This window comes from Panthera uncia, assembly GCF_023721935.1.
Source record: "Panthera uncia isolate 11264 chromosome A1 unlocalized genomic scaffold, Puncia_PCG_1.0 HiC_scaffold_17, whole genome shotgun sequence".
NCBI classification, from domain to species: Eukaryota; Metazoa; Chordata; class Mammalia; order Carnivora; family Felidae; genus Panthera; species Panthera uncia.
In genome coordinates, this window is record NW_026057577.1 from 33,923,074 (window position 1) to 33,938,798 (window position 15,725).

General features: G+C 49.2%; 1 protein-coding gene across 1 annotated transcript; it reads right to left on the bottom strand.

Annotated features, from left to right (window-relative positions):
* Positions 1 to 1,304: 1,304 nt before the first annotated feature.
* PCDH12 (protocadherin 12) lies at positions 1,305 to 15,247 on the bottom strand. The gene is made up of 4 exons (XM_049648486.1): positions 12,059 to 15,247; positions 8,931 to 9,028; positions 6,917 to 7,068; positions 1,305 to 2,475 (listed from the first exon to the last, which is right to left on the bottom strand). Exons 1-4 carry the CDS (start codon positions 14,936 to 14,938, stop codon positions 1,967 to 1,969), a joined length of 3,639 nt encoding a protein of 1,212 aa, XP_049504443.1. The 5' UTR covers positions 14,939 to 15,247; the 3' UTR covers positions 1,305 to 1,966.
* Positions 15,248 to 15,725: the final 478 nt, after the last annotated feature.

Sequence of the window (15,725 nt, forward strand, 5' to 3'; positions counted from 1 at the left end):
GGGTTTCTTAGGTTGGCTCTTCCCCCATCTCTTCTTTTCTCCACCCTCCCAACATGAGCTTGGCATCAAAAATCCACTAGTAATTGTGGGTGGAGAGTGGCGGTCAGCGTAGTTTACTCTAGTTCTGTGGTTTTCAGACTTTGATTTCCCATAATGGAAGTTTTCTTTCTTTCTTTGTAATGACGTCTTACCTGCAGCTCCAATACAGATAAAAGGAAACTCTGAAGCACTGATTTATCCATTTATTTACTCATTCATTCAACAAGTTAAGTATACATCCATTGTTGCTTTGTGCCAGTCACCTGGCTGGTCAGGCTCAAGACCCTGTCTGCTTAGTTTCCCCTGGCCTCTCTCATTTACTTGGGGAACCCAACAGCTTAAAACTCACAGATCTTATAAGGAGATCACTTGGGCCTGAAGTGAGGTGACACACACCCAGAGACCCTGCTCTTGGGGCACTTAACTTTTGGGGGCCTCATTTTCCTCATCTGTAAAATGGAATAACTGGATAAGGGTGCCACATTGGATTCCAAATATATATGATTTTCATTATCCCTGGCTGGGAGTATGATTGGCCCGTTACTGTGGACAATGAACGTAAGTACTGGCCTCCAACAGAGAACGAAAGGGGGAGCACAGAGAGGAATTTTTGTCTGTAGTGTCCAGGAGGGCCCCATGCTACCGAGAAGCTGAATGGCTAGCTGACTGACTGGTTGGAAATTTCCAGGAAAATTATAAGGCTGAGACTTGGAAAAATATTTGCTATTTCTTTGCTCCCTCCTGCCCTGGAAGTTTTGCTGCTGTCAGTATCGATTTCATAGACCCAGTTCATACACTGTTCTCTAGGGCCTGAATTCACAGGCCCAAACCTGCTGTGACAGAGGAAGATTTACCCATGAACGGTGCGTCTGCAAGGATAACGTCTGTACCTGAAGGGCTAATCGCTGGGAAAGCACAGGAGCCTGCAGAAGCTCAGGCCCGTGTCAGATTAGATCCAAGTCCCTCTTGTTCTGTGCTCAGAAATGCAGAGCTGTGGAGGCCTGAGCAGCTTTAGAAACGTTCTTTTCAACAGTGTTTCGTGAGGGGAGCTCAGGTAAGTCCACACCTGGCAGGAGCTCAGCTGCGGGGCCTTTTCCTTCCCTCTCCTTGGCTGGCAGTGTAGTGTCAAAGTGGAGGGCAGAGGTTTTGGTGTTCAAGACTAGTTCAAAGCTTGCTTCTGCCTCCACTCTTGATCTTGGGCAAGACACTCTGCTTCTCCAAGCCTCACGTCCTTGCCTGTGGAATGGGGATAATAACACCTCCCTCCCAAGGTTGTTGGGAAATTAAACTAAATCCTAGCGTAAAGCCCAGGGCTTTACTGGCTCACATAAATGCTCTATAAATAGTCATGCTTTTCTTAGCCCTAATTTTCCAGCTGAGAAGCAGATTATTTGATAAGGTAGCAATAGGGAAGTAGGGTCAAGAGCACACGTGTTCATCATTGTGTACCTAGCACTGTGTACTAATGTGCCCTATTCCTGTCCACGTCCAGCATACCATCTTGCCAGGAAATGGGCAACAAGGACACCTCACTCTGCTACCCTTCCCCTGCCCCCTCTTGACAGGTGCAAACAGGAGAATGAGCCAGTGCTTTTCCTTTATTAGTAGGTCAGAGAGCTTTGCCTGGCACCCCAGGACCAGCACCCCACCCCCAACTATGCGATGAGGCCATCCTTTCCTGCTTATGACACTCCTTGGCATCTGTTCCACAGGAGGCCTGACCCTCTGTGCTCGACATGTGTTTTGCCAGCAAACACTCATTTCAGCCAAAAAATTCACTCCAAAAAGTTCACAGGCAGAGCCAGCCCTTCACAAGGGGCTGCTTTGGTCAGTCAGATGTTAGTTGTGGCTCCCCTGCCTCCTCTGTGGGGCAGCATAGGTCGCCCTAAAGTTCTTGGGCCACCTCTCAACAGTGAATTCAAAGATTTTAGAAAGCAGCTCGTGTCCCAGGATCCTTAGCGCCTGGGCTCCCTAACATCCCTGGTTCCTGGATCCACAGCCCCCTGCTGCTGCTGCTGCTGCTGCTGCTGCTGCTGCTGCTGCCAGTCCTGCCCTCGGCCCCCTTCTTTCCACCTGGGCCCCCCTGTCCTTCTGTGCCCGAGGCCCCGCTGGTGGCCAGGTCCAGACTGAGGGTTCTCCCGCAGACAGAGAGCCTCCGCAGCACCTCGGAGGCAGCCTCCACAGGCACGCTGGAGCGTTGTTCGAGCAGCATTTCCAACAGTGAGCTCATCTCCGAGACAAAGGTGCTGGCCAGCTGCGTGCCTGTCAGGCTCAGCTCAGGCCCCGTCGCCTTGCCGAACGTCTGAAAGGTCCTCGGCTCCTCCATGGCTGGAGTGTCTGGTGAGAACACGTTGTCACGGTAGTTCGTGGTGAGGGGCAAAGAGAGCCTCGCCATCCAGGCCGGATCAGGGACGCTCAGCCGGTCCAGGGCCAAGCCTGCATGGGAAGGAGGGGACGCAGTGAGGGCTGGGCCCGGGGAAGGGCCAGGCAGTCCAGGGTGGGGCTGTGGGCAGGGCAAGGGCAATGGACAAAGGAGGGAAGGGAAATGGCGGGGGACAGACCGGGAGGCCAGAGCGGGACGGGAAGGAAGAGGCCCTGACAGGGAAGCTTGCTGGGCAAGAAGGCTGCTGACTGAAGTACCCACACGAGGTGAGTAGGGAGGAGGCAGGAGGAAGAAGAAGACCTTGAATTAGAAATTGACCCTTTCCTGAAGAATTTCCTGGGCCTGGTGTGTTTCAGGCTGGGTGTCTTCCATCTACCCGGGTAGTCGGGATCCTCGCTCCCTCAGGGCACTAGTAGGTGAAGATGGCATTGCCAGGGGATGGGGGGGGGGGGGGGGGGGGGGGGGGGGGGCAGGAGGGGACATCCCTCTTCTTAGCCGAGGCTGGAGTTCCTGACTTGGTCCTGCCATCTGCCTGTGTTCATAACAATAGTGACCACTTCTTAAGTTCTTTCGTGCCAAGCAATTTATATAATTCTCTCATTTAACCTCTGCACATACCTTTGAAGTTAAGAGTGCTATCCCATTTTATGGATGAGGAAACTCAAGTTCCAGGAAGTTGAATCATACATCTACTAGGCAACCAAACCAAGGTTTGATACCAAATCTGATGACTTCGAAGCCTCATGTGACTGTACCACCCACCCACTGTCTGAGGAGCCGGCCCCTTATCCCCCTGGGTGCTCCGGGTGCCCCCCTGTGGCCTCTGGAATCCCCAGGCCTGCTAAGGTCTGTACTGTCAGCATGCCCTAAACTCCTCAAACTTTACTTCTCAAGCTGCAGGAAACCCTGGCCTCGAGGCTGGGAAAGGGCTGTCTGCCTAAGGGCTGTCCCAGGAAAGGGACAGTGAAAAACTGTCCCCTAGATCCCTAATGCCACCATCACGCTTTTCCTTTTCACATCTCTTGAACAAAAATACTATCTCAAAAAAATAACCCTGGGGGCACCTGGGTGGCTCAGTCAGTTAAGTGTCTGACCCTTGGTTTTGGCTCAGGTCATGATCTTACAGTTTTGTGTGTTCAAGCCCTGCATCGGGCTCAGTGCTGGCAGTGCAGATCCTGCTTGGGACTCTCTCTCCCTCTCTCTCTGCCCCTCCCCTGCTCACACTGTCTCTGTCTCTATTAAAAATAAATAAAAAGAAAAAAAAAAAGAAAACTAGCCCTGGGCCCAATGGTAGAGGCCAAGTCAAAGGAAAAAAAGTATAAGTCTTATGTTTAAGCAACTGTGTTTAGTAAAAAAAAAGGTACAACATCCACTTTAGTGTGTATTTAATGTTTGCTTCAGGTGAGCTGCTTTAGAATCTATGCATATAATAAAAGACTGGAAGGAGATATGTCAAAATGTTAACTGGAGTTACCCCTAGGCAGAAGTGATTTATTCTCTTTTTGTTTGCCTACATTTTCCTACCTTAACCAAATATTACTTTTGTAATTTGGAAAAGTTATTCCAAAATACAGCTAATCACTGTTTATATTGATAAATGAGTCTTAGTCTTTCCTTGTCAGGGTCAGACCTCTTCCCCACTGGTCCAGCCCCTGCCTGGGACTTAGTAAGCATCTCTTGAATGACTCAGTGAACATAAATATTAACCCTGGGCATTTGGGAAATGTAAACCTTAGTTCCCTGAGACTCTGGTAATAAGGTTGAAACTTTTTTGGTGTTATAGAATCAGGCTTTTGTACCAGGGTCAGAGAGCTTCAGAAGGAATGAGGCTTGGAATGAGAAAATCACTGGAGTGTATAAGAATGGCTGAAAAGCAGTGGTGAATCCACCCCGAGGCAGGTAGACGCTGGGCTGGCCTGGGCTTGATTTCCCACCTCTGCCATTTATGAGCAGTGTGACCTTGGGAAAATCCCGTAACCTCTCTGAGCCTCCTTTTTCTCTCATAAAGTGGTGAAATAGTAGGACTCATCTTGTCAGGTTGCTGGGAGCATTCAGTGAGCTCGTGTGACCAGTTAAATATTGTCCTTATCATATCATCAGATGGATGCTCCCCAGACTTCTGGGGTCAGCAAGCTCACCCCTTCTCAGCCCTGCCCTGTGAGCAGCGCAGGCTTTTCTATCCTTGCTGCCCTCGTCACCACCCCCCCTACTTCTTACAGTGCTCCTGTGCTCTTTGCCCTCTGTGCTGTGGAGAAGCAGGACCGTGTGGCAGCAATGCCCACAGGTTCCAGCCCAGAGCTGGCCAGTAGAGATTCATGCGAGCCATAGAGGTCATTTTAAATTTTCTAGGAGCCATGTTAAAAAAGTCAAAAGGAAAGATGAAATTGATTTGTAAAACATTTTTGTAATTAATATCATTTTATCATGTAATTTTTTTAATTAATGAGATATTTTACAGTTTTTTCATACTAAGTCTTCAAAATCTGAAGTGTGTTTTATATGTTTATCACATCCTTTTTATTTTTTTTAATTTTTTTTTTTTAACATTTATTTATTTTTGAGACAGACAGAGACAGAGCATGAACGGGGGAGGGGCAGAGAGAGAGGGAGACACAGAATCGGAAGCAGGCTCCAGGCTCTGAGCCATCAGCCCAGAGCCCGACACGGGGCTCGAACTCACAGACCACGAGATCGTGACCTGAGCTGAAGTTGGACGGACGCTCAACCGACTGAGCCACCCAGGCGCCCCTATCACATCCTTTTTAAAAAAATAATAAGTTACACTTTTTAAAATACATTTTTATTTATTTATTTATTTATTTTAAGTAAGCTCTATGCCCAACACGGGACTAGAAGTTACCACCAGAGATCAAGAGTCAGATGTTCTACTGACTGAGCCGGCTCAGGCGCTCCAGGTTTTGTTTTTGTTTTTGTTTTTTTAAAGATGTCTGATTCTTTTTTCTTTAAAGTAATCTCTGTGCCCAACATGGGGCTCAAACTCACAACCCCGAGATCAGGAGTTGCATGCTCTTCCCACTGAGCCAGGTACAGGCCCCCATATATCCCAAATTGATTCCGACTAGCCTTTTTCAAATGTGGCTAGTGGCTACCATATTGGACCTCACGGTTGTAGATTCTAGACAATGCTGTCCTACAAAACTTTCTGTATGTGTGCTGCCCAAAGCAATATGCACTAACCACAAGTGGCTAGTGAGCACTTGAAATGTGGCTGCTATAACTGAAGAACTGAATTTTTCATTTAACTTAATTTTAATTAGATTTAACTTTCCTTAATTTTAATTTAGAGCCACATTGCCAGTGTTAGTAACCATTTTCTGCACAACCTTGGGAAAATTATTAAACACCCTCACCCCTCAGTTTTTTCCTTTATGAAATGGTGATAACGAATAGTTTCTCTTAAGATGTTCTATCTTGTAAGATTTTCTCGTGAGGAGCACAGAACAGGGACTAGTACATAGAAAGCTCTCCATAAATTTTAGCTATACTTTTGTAAAGATTTTTTCCCCATGTTTATTTTTTAAGATTTTTTAAAATGCTTTTATTTATTTTTGAGACAGAGACAGAGCATGAGTGGGGAGGGGCAGAGAAAGAGGGAGACACAGAATTTGTACCAGGCTTCAGGCTCTGAGCTGGCAGCACAGAGCCCGACATGGGGCTCAAACCCATGAACCATGAGATCATGAGCTGAAGTCCAACACTCGCCCGACTGAGCCACCCAGGTGCGCCTGTTAGCTATAGTCCTTGCCATGCCTTCAATGTGTTTACAGCCAAATGGAGCACATAGGATACGTCCAGCTGAGAAACATTATTAACCACAGAAACAGAAAACCACAGCGTAGGGATGTACAGAGGTATGCTATGTTACCTAAAGGAGGCTAACCAATGTCCAGCTAGCACCAGATTATGTACTTAATATCAAAACTAACTGTTTCTCTAGAAAATGTGATTTTTGTTTCAATTAGAAATATTAACACATTAAAGATTTGACTCGGTTCTCAGGGTCAAAGGATATTTAAGCCCACCAAAGAAACACAAATGAGTGGTTTAGGAAGTAAGGGGAGGTCTCCTTGATGGCATGCAGGCCCAGGTTGGTTCCCTTTCCGTCATTGATGAGCTAAGTGACTCTAGGCAGGCTGCGGTGCCTCTCTGAGCCTCAGTTTGCTTATCTCTAAATTGGAGCTCATAACATCTGCCTCCAAAGACTGGAAGATTAAATGTGATAATGTATATGAGACACTCCCCAGTACCTGGCACATACCAAAAGCTCATTTGCTATTAATATGATTTTTAAAATGAATAATCAAAGTAGCATCTTGTCTTTAAACAAATGAAGATTGCCTGAAGCTTTAGGGAAAGTTAAATGCTGCTGATATTCCTGCCCAGAAACAGAATGTCTGTGTTCTCCCATGGAGGGCATGCAAGGTGACCTTGGAGGCAGAAGCAAGGTCAGAGTGATCCTGAGGAGTTCCTTACCTGTGTGGGGGTCCAACAGGTTTGACAGCTCTTCTTCTAGCAGCTGCTTCACAGAGAGATCATCTTCAGAATCCAGGGGCCCTTCCTCCTGGTCTGGTTCTGCCTGGCTACCAGCCCTGGCACCTGGGCCATCTGTGTCTGGGACTGTGCTCCTACAAAGGAAGCCAACCAGTCCATGAGTGAGGAAATTCACACATAGATTCATTCATTCCTGTTCATGAACATTCTTCTATTCATGCCAGCATTCATTCCTTCACATAAGGAACTGGATACACAGCTCGGCCTTCAGAGTCAGACGAACTGGATAACTTGGTCCCAGGCCTCGCGCTACTACTCTGACTCTGTTGCCTCATCTCTAAAATGGGGATAATAACCCCCACCTCAAGGGGCATGTGAGGGTAAAATGAGACATTGTATGTAAAGAAATCAGTGCAGTGCCTGGTGCCTTGCAAGCACTCAGCAAATAGAAATAACAATGAATGCGTTGATATCATTACTCACCATTGTCCCTCCCACTCCTTTGCAATGCCTGGCCCAAAGTAGGAGCAGAGTAACTTTGGTTGAGACAATGCAGTCACCCATCCATCCATCTATCCATCCACCTCCATCTGTCTGAGTATGAGCTCCAGTGAGGGCAAAGATTTTTGTCCACCTCATTCCCCGCTCACCAGTGCTCAAAGCAAGGGTTGGCTTAAGTACAAAGTAGGTGCTTAATAAATACTTTGTGGACAAAGTGACTGAATATTCCATATTCCCTATTTGAAGCCAAATCCCAGACCAGAAGAGCAGGGCAGCAGAAGATGTAGCTAAGGTGAGAAATCCAAAAGCCACTTGGACTCTACCTGACTCCTGCTGTCCCCATCCTGGCCTCTGCCTCCTGCAAACCCTGCCTACCACTTGGGGAGGCTATTTCTCGGGACTGCCTCAGTATGGCAGGACAGGTCTGGCCCCACATTCCAGCAGGTGGGAAGGCTCCCTGAGGAGCTTTAAGGTCTGGGCATCTTTTCTGCCTTTTTTTCTGTGACCATTCCTGCTGTCATGAAGCAATCAGCAGGGAGGTGACAAGTTTGCAATAATGATGACAACAACTAATGTTTATTAAGCAATTACTCGGAGTCAGGCCTTAGGTTTTGCAAGGTATGTGCACCTTCTCAGACTTTTCACATCTGTAAGGGGTTCTCTTGTTATTATTCCCATTTTGCAAATGAGAAAACCAATCAGTGGTGCTCTCCACCACCTCCCACCATCTTTGCAAAGAAGAAGGTATGAGTTGTCAAGGCAAGAGCACCGAACCTGGAGTCAGGTGCCCTGAGCTGGTCCCAGCTTTGCCACTCACTGGTTATGTGACCTTAAGCAAAGTCACTTTAGGAGGAAAGGATTGAGCATTGGTTATGCACCTACTGTGTGCCAGTCACTGGGCTGTGGGCCTCGAGTAAATCTGATCATTAAATCTTTACCCCATCACTGCAAGGAAGTGTGATGACCTCCATTTTACAGATTAGAAACTGAGGCCCTGAGGATTTATCTGGCTTGCTCAAGTTTAACACAGCGAGGTCGGATCAAACCACTTAGAGCTCCAGTTTCTACATCTGTAACAAAAAAGAATTATATTAGATGTCCCCTTGAGGTCTCTTTAATTCTAGGAGTGTCCAAAAGAACACATCCACACACCCATATCCTTAGCCGGGGAGTCCTTATATTATGTTTAAGGGTCAAGAGAAAGAAAGCTGAAAGTTACACATTTAAAGCCCTAGCCCAGCACCTCTGCAATCAGGGGATAGATAGAGCCTCAGGGATGAAGTCATTTCCTTAGAGACTCTGGGTCCTATAAATACTATAAATACAGTTGCTCCGGGACCACGCTGCCTGGAATGGGGGGATGGATGCAGTCCGGTGCTCTCCCAGGGGACTGCTCTCTGGGATGTGCTCACCCCTCCTCAGATCACAGAGGCCGCAGGGGTGCACGCGAGCCGGTGGGGGGCTCGAGAAGCCTGTGGGTACATGTGCTGCTTACCTGCCGCCGCTGGGCTTGGCCAAGTACTTATTTCCCCGGTGGTTTGGTTTGGGCTGGAATTGGCCCTGATGCAGCAAGGACAGCAGCTGGGAGATTTGCTGCAAGACAGGAAAAATCTGTTGACTCCACACAATTCCGACCCAGCACACTTCCTTGCCGGATGTTTCCCTCAATGCCGGCGCTTTCTTTTTATAGTCTTTCCTCCAGCTTCAGATGTTTGTGTGATCAGATGGGGGATGGTGACCAGTGACGGAGGCAGGGACCTGTGCAGGCAGGTTCCTTGTTTTGTCCTGTCACCACAGGACATGGGTGTCTGAGGGAGAGAATGGGGACCCCCTGGGCCCATCCCCTCATTCTCATTCTCAGTGACCTGCTCCCGCTGGAATCTGTGGGATGGGGGTGAAAAGGGCATTTCCTGACCATAAATTCATTATTACTTTGATAAGCGTTGTCTGAAGGTGTTATTTCCATGCCTTTAGCAGTATTCAAACACTCAGACCGCAAGACTCTGCTGTGGAGAAAGCAAAATGTATCATTCATTCATTCATTCATTCAGCAAGAGTAAGAATGAGAACAGAAGGCAAGCTGAAAGCCCAGAGGAGACGGTAGAGGTTCAAAAAGGCTGGACAGTGGGGCAGGGGGTGAATGAGATGTCAGGACCAGACCCTGCAGGGACTTGTGAAAGAGAAGGCAACAGACCAAGTCTTGGGAAGCGGAGTTCTAGTTCAAGGTCATTTCTAGTATGTGTAACGTTAAGCAGGTTTTTAGACATACTCAGACCTCAGTTCCCTCATTTCTAAGTTGGAGCTGGAAATACCCACCCAGCCTTCTTCACCGGGTTGTCAGGATTAATCCAATGGTTTTAAAATTTTAAATGCTCAGAGAATGTGAGGAGTAAGGGTTGTTGCTCCTAGAAACACTGCCTCTGGCTCCTGGGCCTACCCCCACTTTTCCCTGAGAAGGCCCACTTGGCCTCTCTGGGCAGCTCCAGCTAGAAAGTGCCAAAACCACAGAGGACAGTTGGAAGAGGAGGTGGTAAGGGCTGGGGTCTCACTGTGACTTGGGAGAGTCAGTGTCCAGTTGCCTGCTTCAGGGCAGATCCCACCTCTCTGCCCGGGCCCAGAAGCCCTGCTAAGGCACCTGCCACTCTTCCAAGGGTTAGCTGATGTTTCAGGGACAGTCCCCAACTGCCACGCCCTGAACATAGTGCTGTCATTCAGAGTCACTTCAATGTTAGAGCACAGACTCTGGAATCAGTCAGACTTGGATTCAAATTCTAAATCTGCCCCTGTTCCAGTTCCAACTGGATGGCCTTGAGAAATTAAGCATTTTGAGTCTCGGTTTCCTCAGCGGTCAAAAGGGAATAATAATGAGGCCCAGTTGGTTGTAGTTATAAGGATTAAATGAGTGAAGATATATAATTCATTTATTTACTTTTCTTTAAAGTAATCTGTCTATTCAGCATGGGGCTCGAACCCACAACCCTAACATCGAGAGTCACATGCTCTACCAACTAAGCCAGCCAGGCACCCCTATAATTCATTTATTAATAGATCTTATGATAACCACTTAAAAACTGTAGGGGTGGTGTATAATCTCATTTAATTTTTACAATAACCCTAGGGATGAGATACCACCATTACACCCATTTTGCAGATGTGGAACATGAGGCTCACAGGGACTACATAGCAGTTAGAAGCCGGGCTACAATTTGATCCCAGATCTGGCTCTGCTGTGGCTGCTGGAAAGACCTGAGCATTAAGCAAGCTGCCTCTTTCTGTCAAGTTGATCCCAGCTGGGCACCCTTCTTTCCATCATCCCGGTGGGTTCAACCACAGTCCCTGTTCTCTGCTATCTCTGCTAGCACAGTGTTTGGCTCAAAAAGCTCCCTCAGTAAGCATTTGATGAATGAGTGAATGAATGAACAAACGAATGAATGGCTCTGGGCAACCTCTGGGGCTACATAGGTCCCAGGGCAAGACTCCTAAGAGAGGAGCCGGGCTCTCGCCAGGTGGCTTCCTGGGGAGGGTGTAGGGGAAGGAAGCTGTGTCCTTGCTCCACAGGAAACCTGAGCCAATGGCCTGGCCAAACAGAAGTGTGCCTTGAGTGGGCAGCCTGGCACAGGGAAAGTTATCTGAAGTGGAGAGGAACAGATATGGGTGTGAGATAAGTTACAGTCTCTGAAAAAGATTTCCCATTTTTGTCTAGCAAATCCCTGGTCGCTAGATACTTTGTCCTTCATTATCCCATTTGATCCTCAACCCCTGGGAGGTAGACGCAGGGTAATTTTGGCATCATAATTGCCATTTAATAGATGAGGAAAGGGGGGCTCTGATATTGACAGACTTGCCCAAGGTTGCCCAGCTACTAAGCCGCTATGCTGAAATTTAACCCAGATCTGCCAGACTCCCAAGTTCTGAGATTGTTTCCACTGCCCCATTCTACAGGCCTCGCCAGCAAAGTCTAGTCTTAGGCAAGTCACATGCAGCCTTTGAGCCCGGGGGCAATGATGCCCATGCTGGCCTGCTTCATGGGGAGGCTGCCCAGATAAGAAGAGATGAAGAGCTTTTGCAGAAGTAATCGTAACCATTTGCTGAGTGCTCACTATGTGCCAGACATTATTCTAGGCTTTAAGTGCACTCATTTCATCTTCAAGCAAATTTAGGAGATGGGTACAATTAACGCAGACGTCTTCAACAACAGAGAAGCTGAGTAATGTTCCTTTGGTTCTCAGCTAAGAAGAGGTGGGGCCAGGATTTGAACCCAGGCAGTGTGAACCCAAAGCATGTATTCTTAAGCGTGCCTGTTGCTGTGTGTCTACTTGACAGACCCTAAGTAAGTGCTTTTATAAGAACTAATTAAGTCCTCAGGACAGCTCTCCAAGACAGATGCTCTTACCATGATCTCTGCTTTACAGAGAGGAAAACAAAGACTCAGAGATAGCAAGTAAGGTGCCCAACAGCTAAATTCTGTTGCCCTCAGAACTGTGCCCTGACCCACTGCATCCAATGTACCGTAAAGTCCCTAGTGAGCCCAAGGAATGCATGTGATGAATGTGAGGGTAATGGGGGTGTCTGATGTGGTGGTCCAGGGGTGACCACAGAGAGAGCTGCCCACACCCAAGGTACCTGAACAGGAGGGGAATCCATCGTGAGTTCCTCCACAGGGTTCCGCTCTGCAAAGGCAGCCACAGATAGCCGGACCAGGCTCCGCAGGATCTGACGGGGACCTGTCTCTTTCTCAGGGGTCACTTTGCCATTGAGATTCCGCTGCCGCCTCAAGGTTGCAGAGGAGGCCGGTGGACTCAGTGGAGCCTCCTCGCTGCCTGTGTCTCCTGGCAGCCTCCCTGTGGGGCTGCCCATAGCCTTCGGGGGCCTTGAGCGTGGCTGGCCCATCACAGGCTGGGACTCAGGAATGTTCAGGTTCTCCCTGGAGGCGTTCCTCTGCCTAGGATGGTGGAAAAGGAGGTTGACAGTGTCCTGCAGCACCTCTTGGCTCTCAGCCAGTGCTCCCTGGTTGCCTTGGTTACGCAGGGTCCTGTACAGGGTTGGAGTGAGGTGAAAGGGGGCCTGTAGGCAGGGGTCCCAGCCTGCTTCCATCGTCCCTTCCTTGCCTGCATCCTGGTGGGGCTGCCCAACTTCACTGGGCTCATCCACCTGACCCCTGAGCACAGGCACAAGGTGGATGTCTGCCTTCTGAATGTGTTTCTGGGGCCTCTTGGGCTGGTGGCGATAGGTAGACTTAGCCTCCCGACAGTTGTACACCCCACTGTCCTTCTTCTCTGTCCGGCAGATGGACATGATCAGAGCCAAAACCAACCCAAAGATGGCCAGAAGTACGACCAGGCAAATCACTGTCAGCACCGATGTGCTCAGGGTCCCAGGCTCACGGGCCCTGTCCCTCAAGTGGTCCACACTGGTGACAAACAAGACGCTCAGCAGGGCTCGGGTCTGCAAGGTGGGGCTGCCACGGTCTTCTACCACTATCTCCAGCTCCCACTCACTCCCAACGAGACTGCTGGCATTGGTGATGTTGATGAACAACTGCCCCAGGTGGGGGTTGAGAACAAAGAGACGGGCTTCATTTCCACTCCTAATACTGTAGAGGAGCTCTCCATTTGCACCTGAGTCTGCATCTCTTGCTACAATTGTTGTCAAAAGGAACGGCCGGGAACTGTGGGTTGTCAGTGGTGTTGTATCAGCACCCACTGGACCCAAGCCATTAGGAGTTTCAACGGGTACCAGAAGGTGGCCTGTGGAGGCATTTACGAGCACTGAGAGGCTGGCTTTTCCATCAATGAGGACAGGATGAATCACCTCTGGGGCATTATCGTTGACATCCAAGAGGCTGACCCACACAGAGACGCTGGATGCAAGTTGAGGCTGCCCCCAGTCCTCTGCGATCACACGAAACTCAAAACCAGCCATGTGTTCATAGTCCAGTGACCTCCGAGCAGTGACCTCTCCTGTGTCTGAATCAATAGCTACCAAGTGAGAAACTGGGGATTCCTGGATATGGTATGAGATTTTTCCATTAATGCCCAAGTCTGCGTCATGAGCCTTGATGGTAATGAGGTGAAGAGAAGGTAGGTTGTTCTCCCGAGTAGAGACCTCATACCTGCTCTTCTCAAACACAGGTGCATTGTCATTGGCATCACTGATGTGAATGCTGAGCTGTTTTCTGGCTGATAAGGGCTGGGGTCCTTGGTCTTGAGCCAACAGAGTGAGGGTATATTTGGGCCACTGCTCTCTGTCCAGTGTGGTGTTGGTTAGTAGCATGTATGTATTGCCATTGGTCCTTTTCAGTCTAAAGTGACCCAGTTCTTGGCTCAGCCAACAGTGGACCAGACCATTATTTCCTGAGTCCAAGTCATTTGCCATGACGAGAGCAATGAAACTATCCTTTGGAAGAGCCTCTGATACCAGCGATGGCTGGGAGGCCCATGTAATGTGGATGCTTGGGGCATTGTCATTGACGTCCAGAACCTTGATGAGTACTTTGCAATGGGCTGGGATGGGATTGGGACCCAAGTCCCTTGCCTGGACATCCACCTCATATGCAGGATTCTTCTCGTAGTCTAGGGGTTGACGCAGAATCACTTGGCCAGTCTTTGCATTGATACTGAAGGTGTCCAGCACCTCTGGAGGCACGTGCTTACTGAGGAAGAACTCCACCTCCCCATTGGGGCCTTGATCAGGGTCCGTGGCAGTCAAGTTTATGAGGAGAGTACCAGGGGCAGCATCTTCTTGAATTTCTAGTGCTAGTGAGCTCTCAGCAAACACAGGGCTGTTGTCATTGGAGTCCAGGACATTGACCTTGACCAAGCTGGTGCCTGACTTGGGGGGGTTCCCACTGTCATAGGCAGTTAGCACCAGATCAAAAAATGAGTGGATTTCCCTGTCTAGCTCCTTCACCACCACAAGTTCCGCATGTTTGGTCTCATCAGGCCCCACGATGACATCCAGGGCAAAGTGCTCGCTGGGAGACAGCGTGTAGGAGTGCAGGGTGTTGGGGCCAGTGTCTGGGTCCAGAGCTCTGTCCAAGGGTATCCGGGTGCGCAGAGAGGCACTCTCAGAGATTTCCAGCTCCTGCTCGCCTTTAGGAAACTGTGGCTCATGGTCATTGATGTCCAGCACCTGGATCTCTACGTGGATCAGAGCCAAATCCCCTGTGGCAAGCACGTCAAAGGAAACCAAGCAGGGATCCTGCTGCCGGCAAAGCTGCTCTCGGTCCAGCCGCCTCCCTGTGCTAAGCAGGCCGTCCTCAGGATCCACCCGGATGGGGAGCGCCTGAGGCAGCTGCAAGATCTGGAAGGCAGTCCCTGTTTGCCCATGCCTCTCCTCCCAACCCAGTTCCCGGGACAGCTTGCCTATCACTGTCCCAGACGGCACTTCTTCTGACACTTGGTATCTCACAGTGAGAGTGGCCACCTCCTGACAACCCCCTGGAAGGACCAAGTAGCCACCTGGCCCCAAAAGCCCCAGCAGAAGTGGCAGAAGTTGTAACATGCTTACCGCCAGAGTGGGCTAGACTCAGAAACCACTAGAGTTCTTCAAAGGGTAGGCAAGTCCTCCAGTGTTTCCTGGGGGGCTTGATTAGCCCCGTTCTCCAAAACCTGTTGTCACAGCCTTGTCCCATAATTAGATGATGATGGAAGTAGCAGGATTCCCAGGCAAGGCCATGTTCATCTGAAGAGATCTCAGAGGTCCAGGCACCGATGAAGTGGAATTGCTAAGGGAGACCCCACACAGGGGCACCCATTTGTCCTCTTCAGTAAATGATAGAAAGAGCCGGTCCAAGAGGGACTTGACCCAGTAAAGCAGGATGTGGGGATCTGACTTCCAAACAGTTGCTGGGCTGGGGAAACGGAGAAGCAGCTTTTTCCTATGGAAACCCCACCTACAGGAAAAGGGAGGGCTGTAAGTTTCAATGCCAATTAGAGAAAGAGTGTTTCCCCCACTGTCGAGTGGCCTGTGGCTGAGCAGGATGGGAGTCCCAGGACAGGCCAATGGAAAGGTGCTATCCACTCAAGGTGGCCGCCGAGGGAAAGGCTGCTGTGCAAACAAGTGGGCAGAAAGCCTGAGCCTCCGCCTGCCTCTGATACCCTTCCTGGCCGTGTCATGCACCCTGTGTCTCTCCTTTCCTCAGCTCTCTTTGATTCCCTCATATTCCCATTATTCCTCTCCCATTCCAGTCTTTTCCTTACACTCATCTACTTCAAAGTCTTGGCTCTGCCTGGATCACCCATTTTTGTCTCTTGGGAAACAACTGTGATTAAGAGAGTGACTGTCAGAG

Coding starts and splice junctions, on each gene's coding strand:
- PCDH12 (XM_049648486.1), bottom strand. CDS start 14,938: ATGTTACAACTTCTGCCACTTCTGCTGGGGCTTTTGGGGCCAGGTGGC. Junction 7,069..8,930: donor GCCAAGCCCAGCGGCGGCAG/GTAAGCAGCACA, acceptor CTTCCTTTGTAG/GAGCACAGTCCCAGACACAG. Junction 2,476..6,916: donor CCTGTTGGACCCCCACACAG/GTAAGGAACTCC, acceptor CTTCCCATGCAG/GCTTGGCCCTGGACCGGCTG.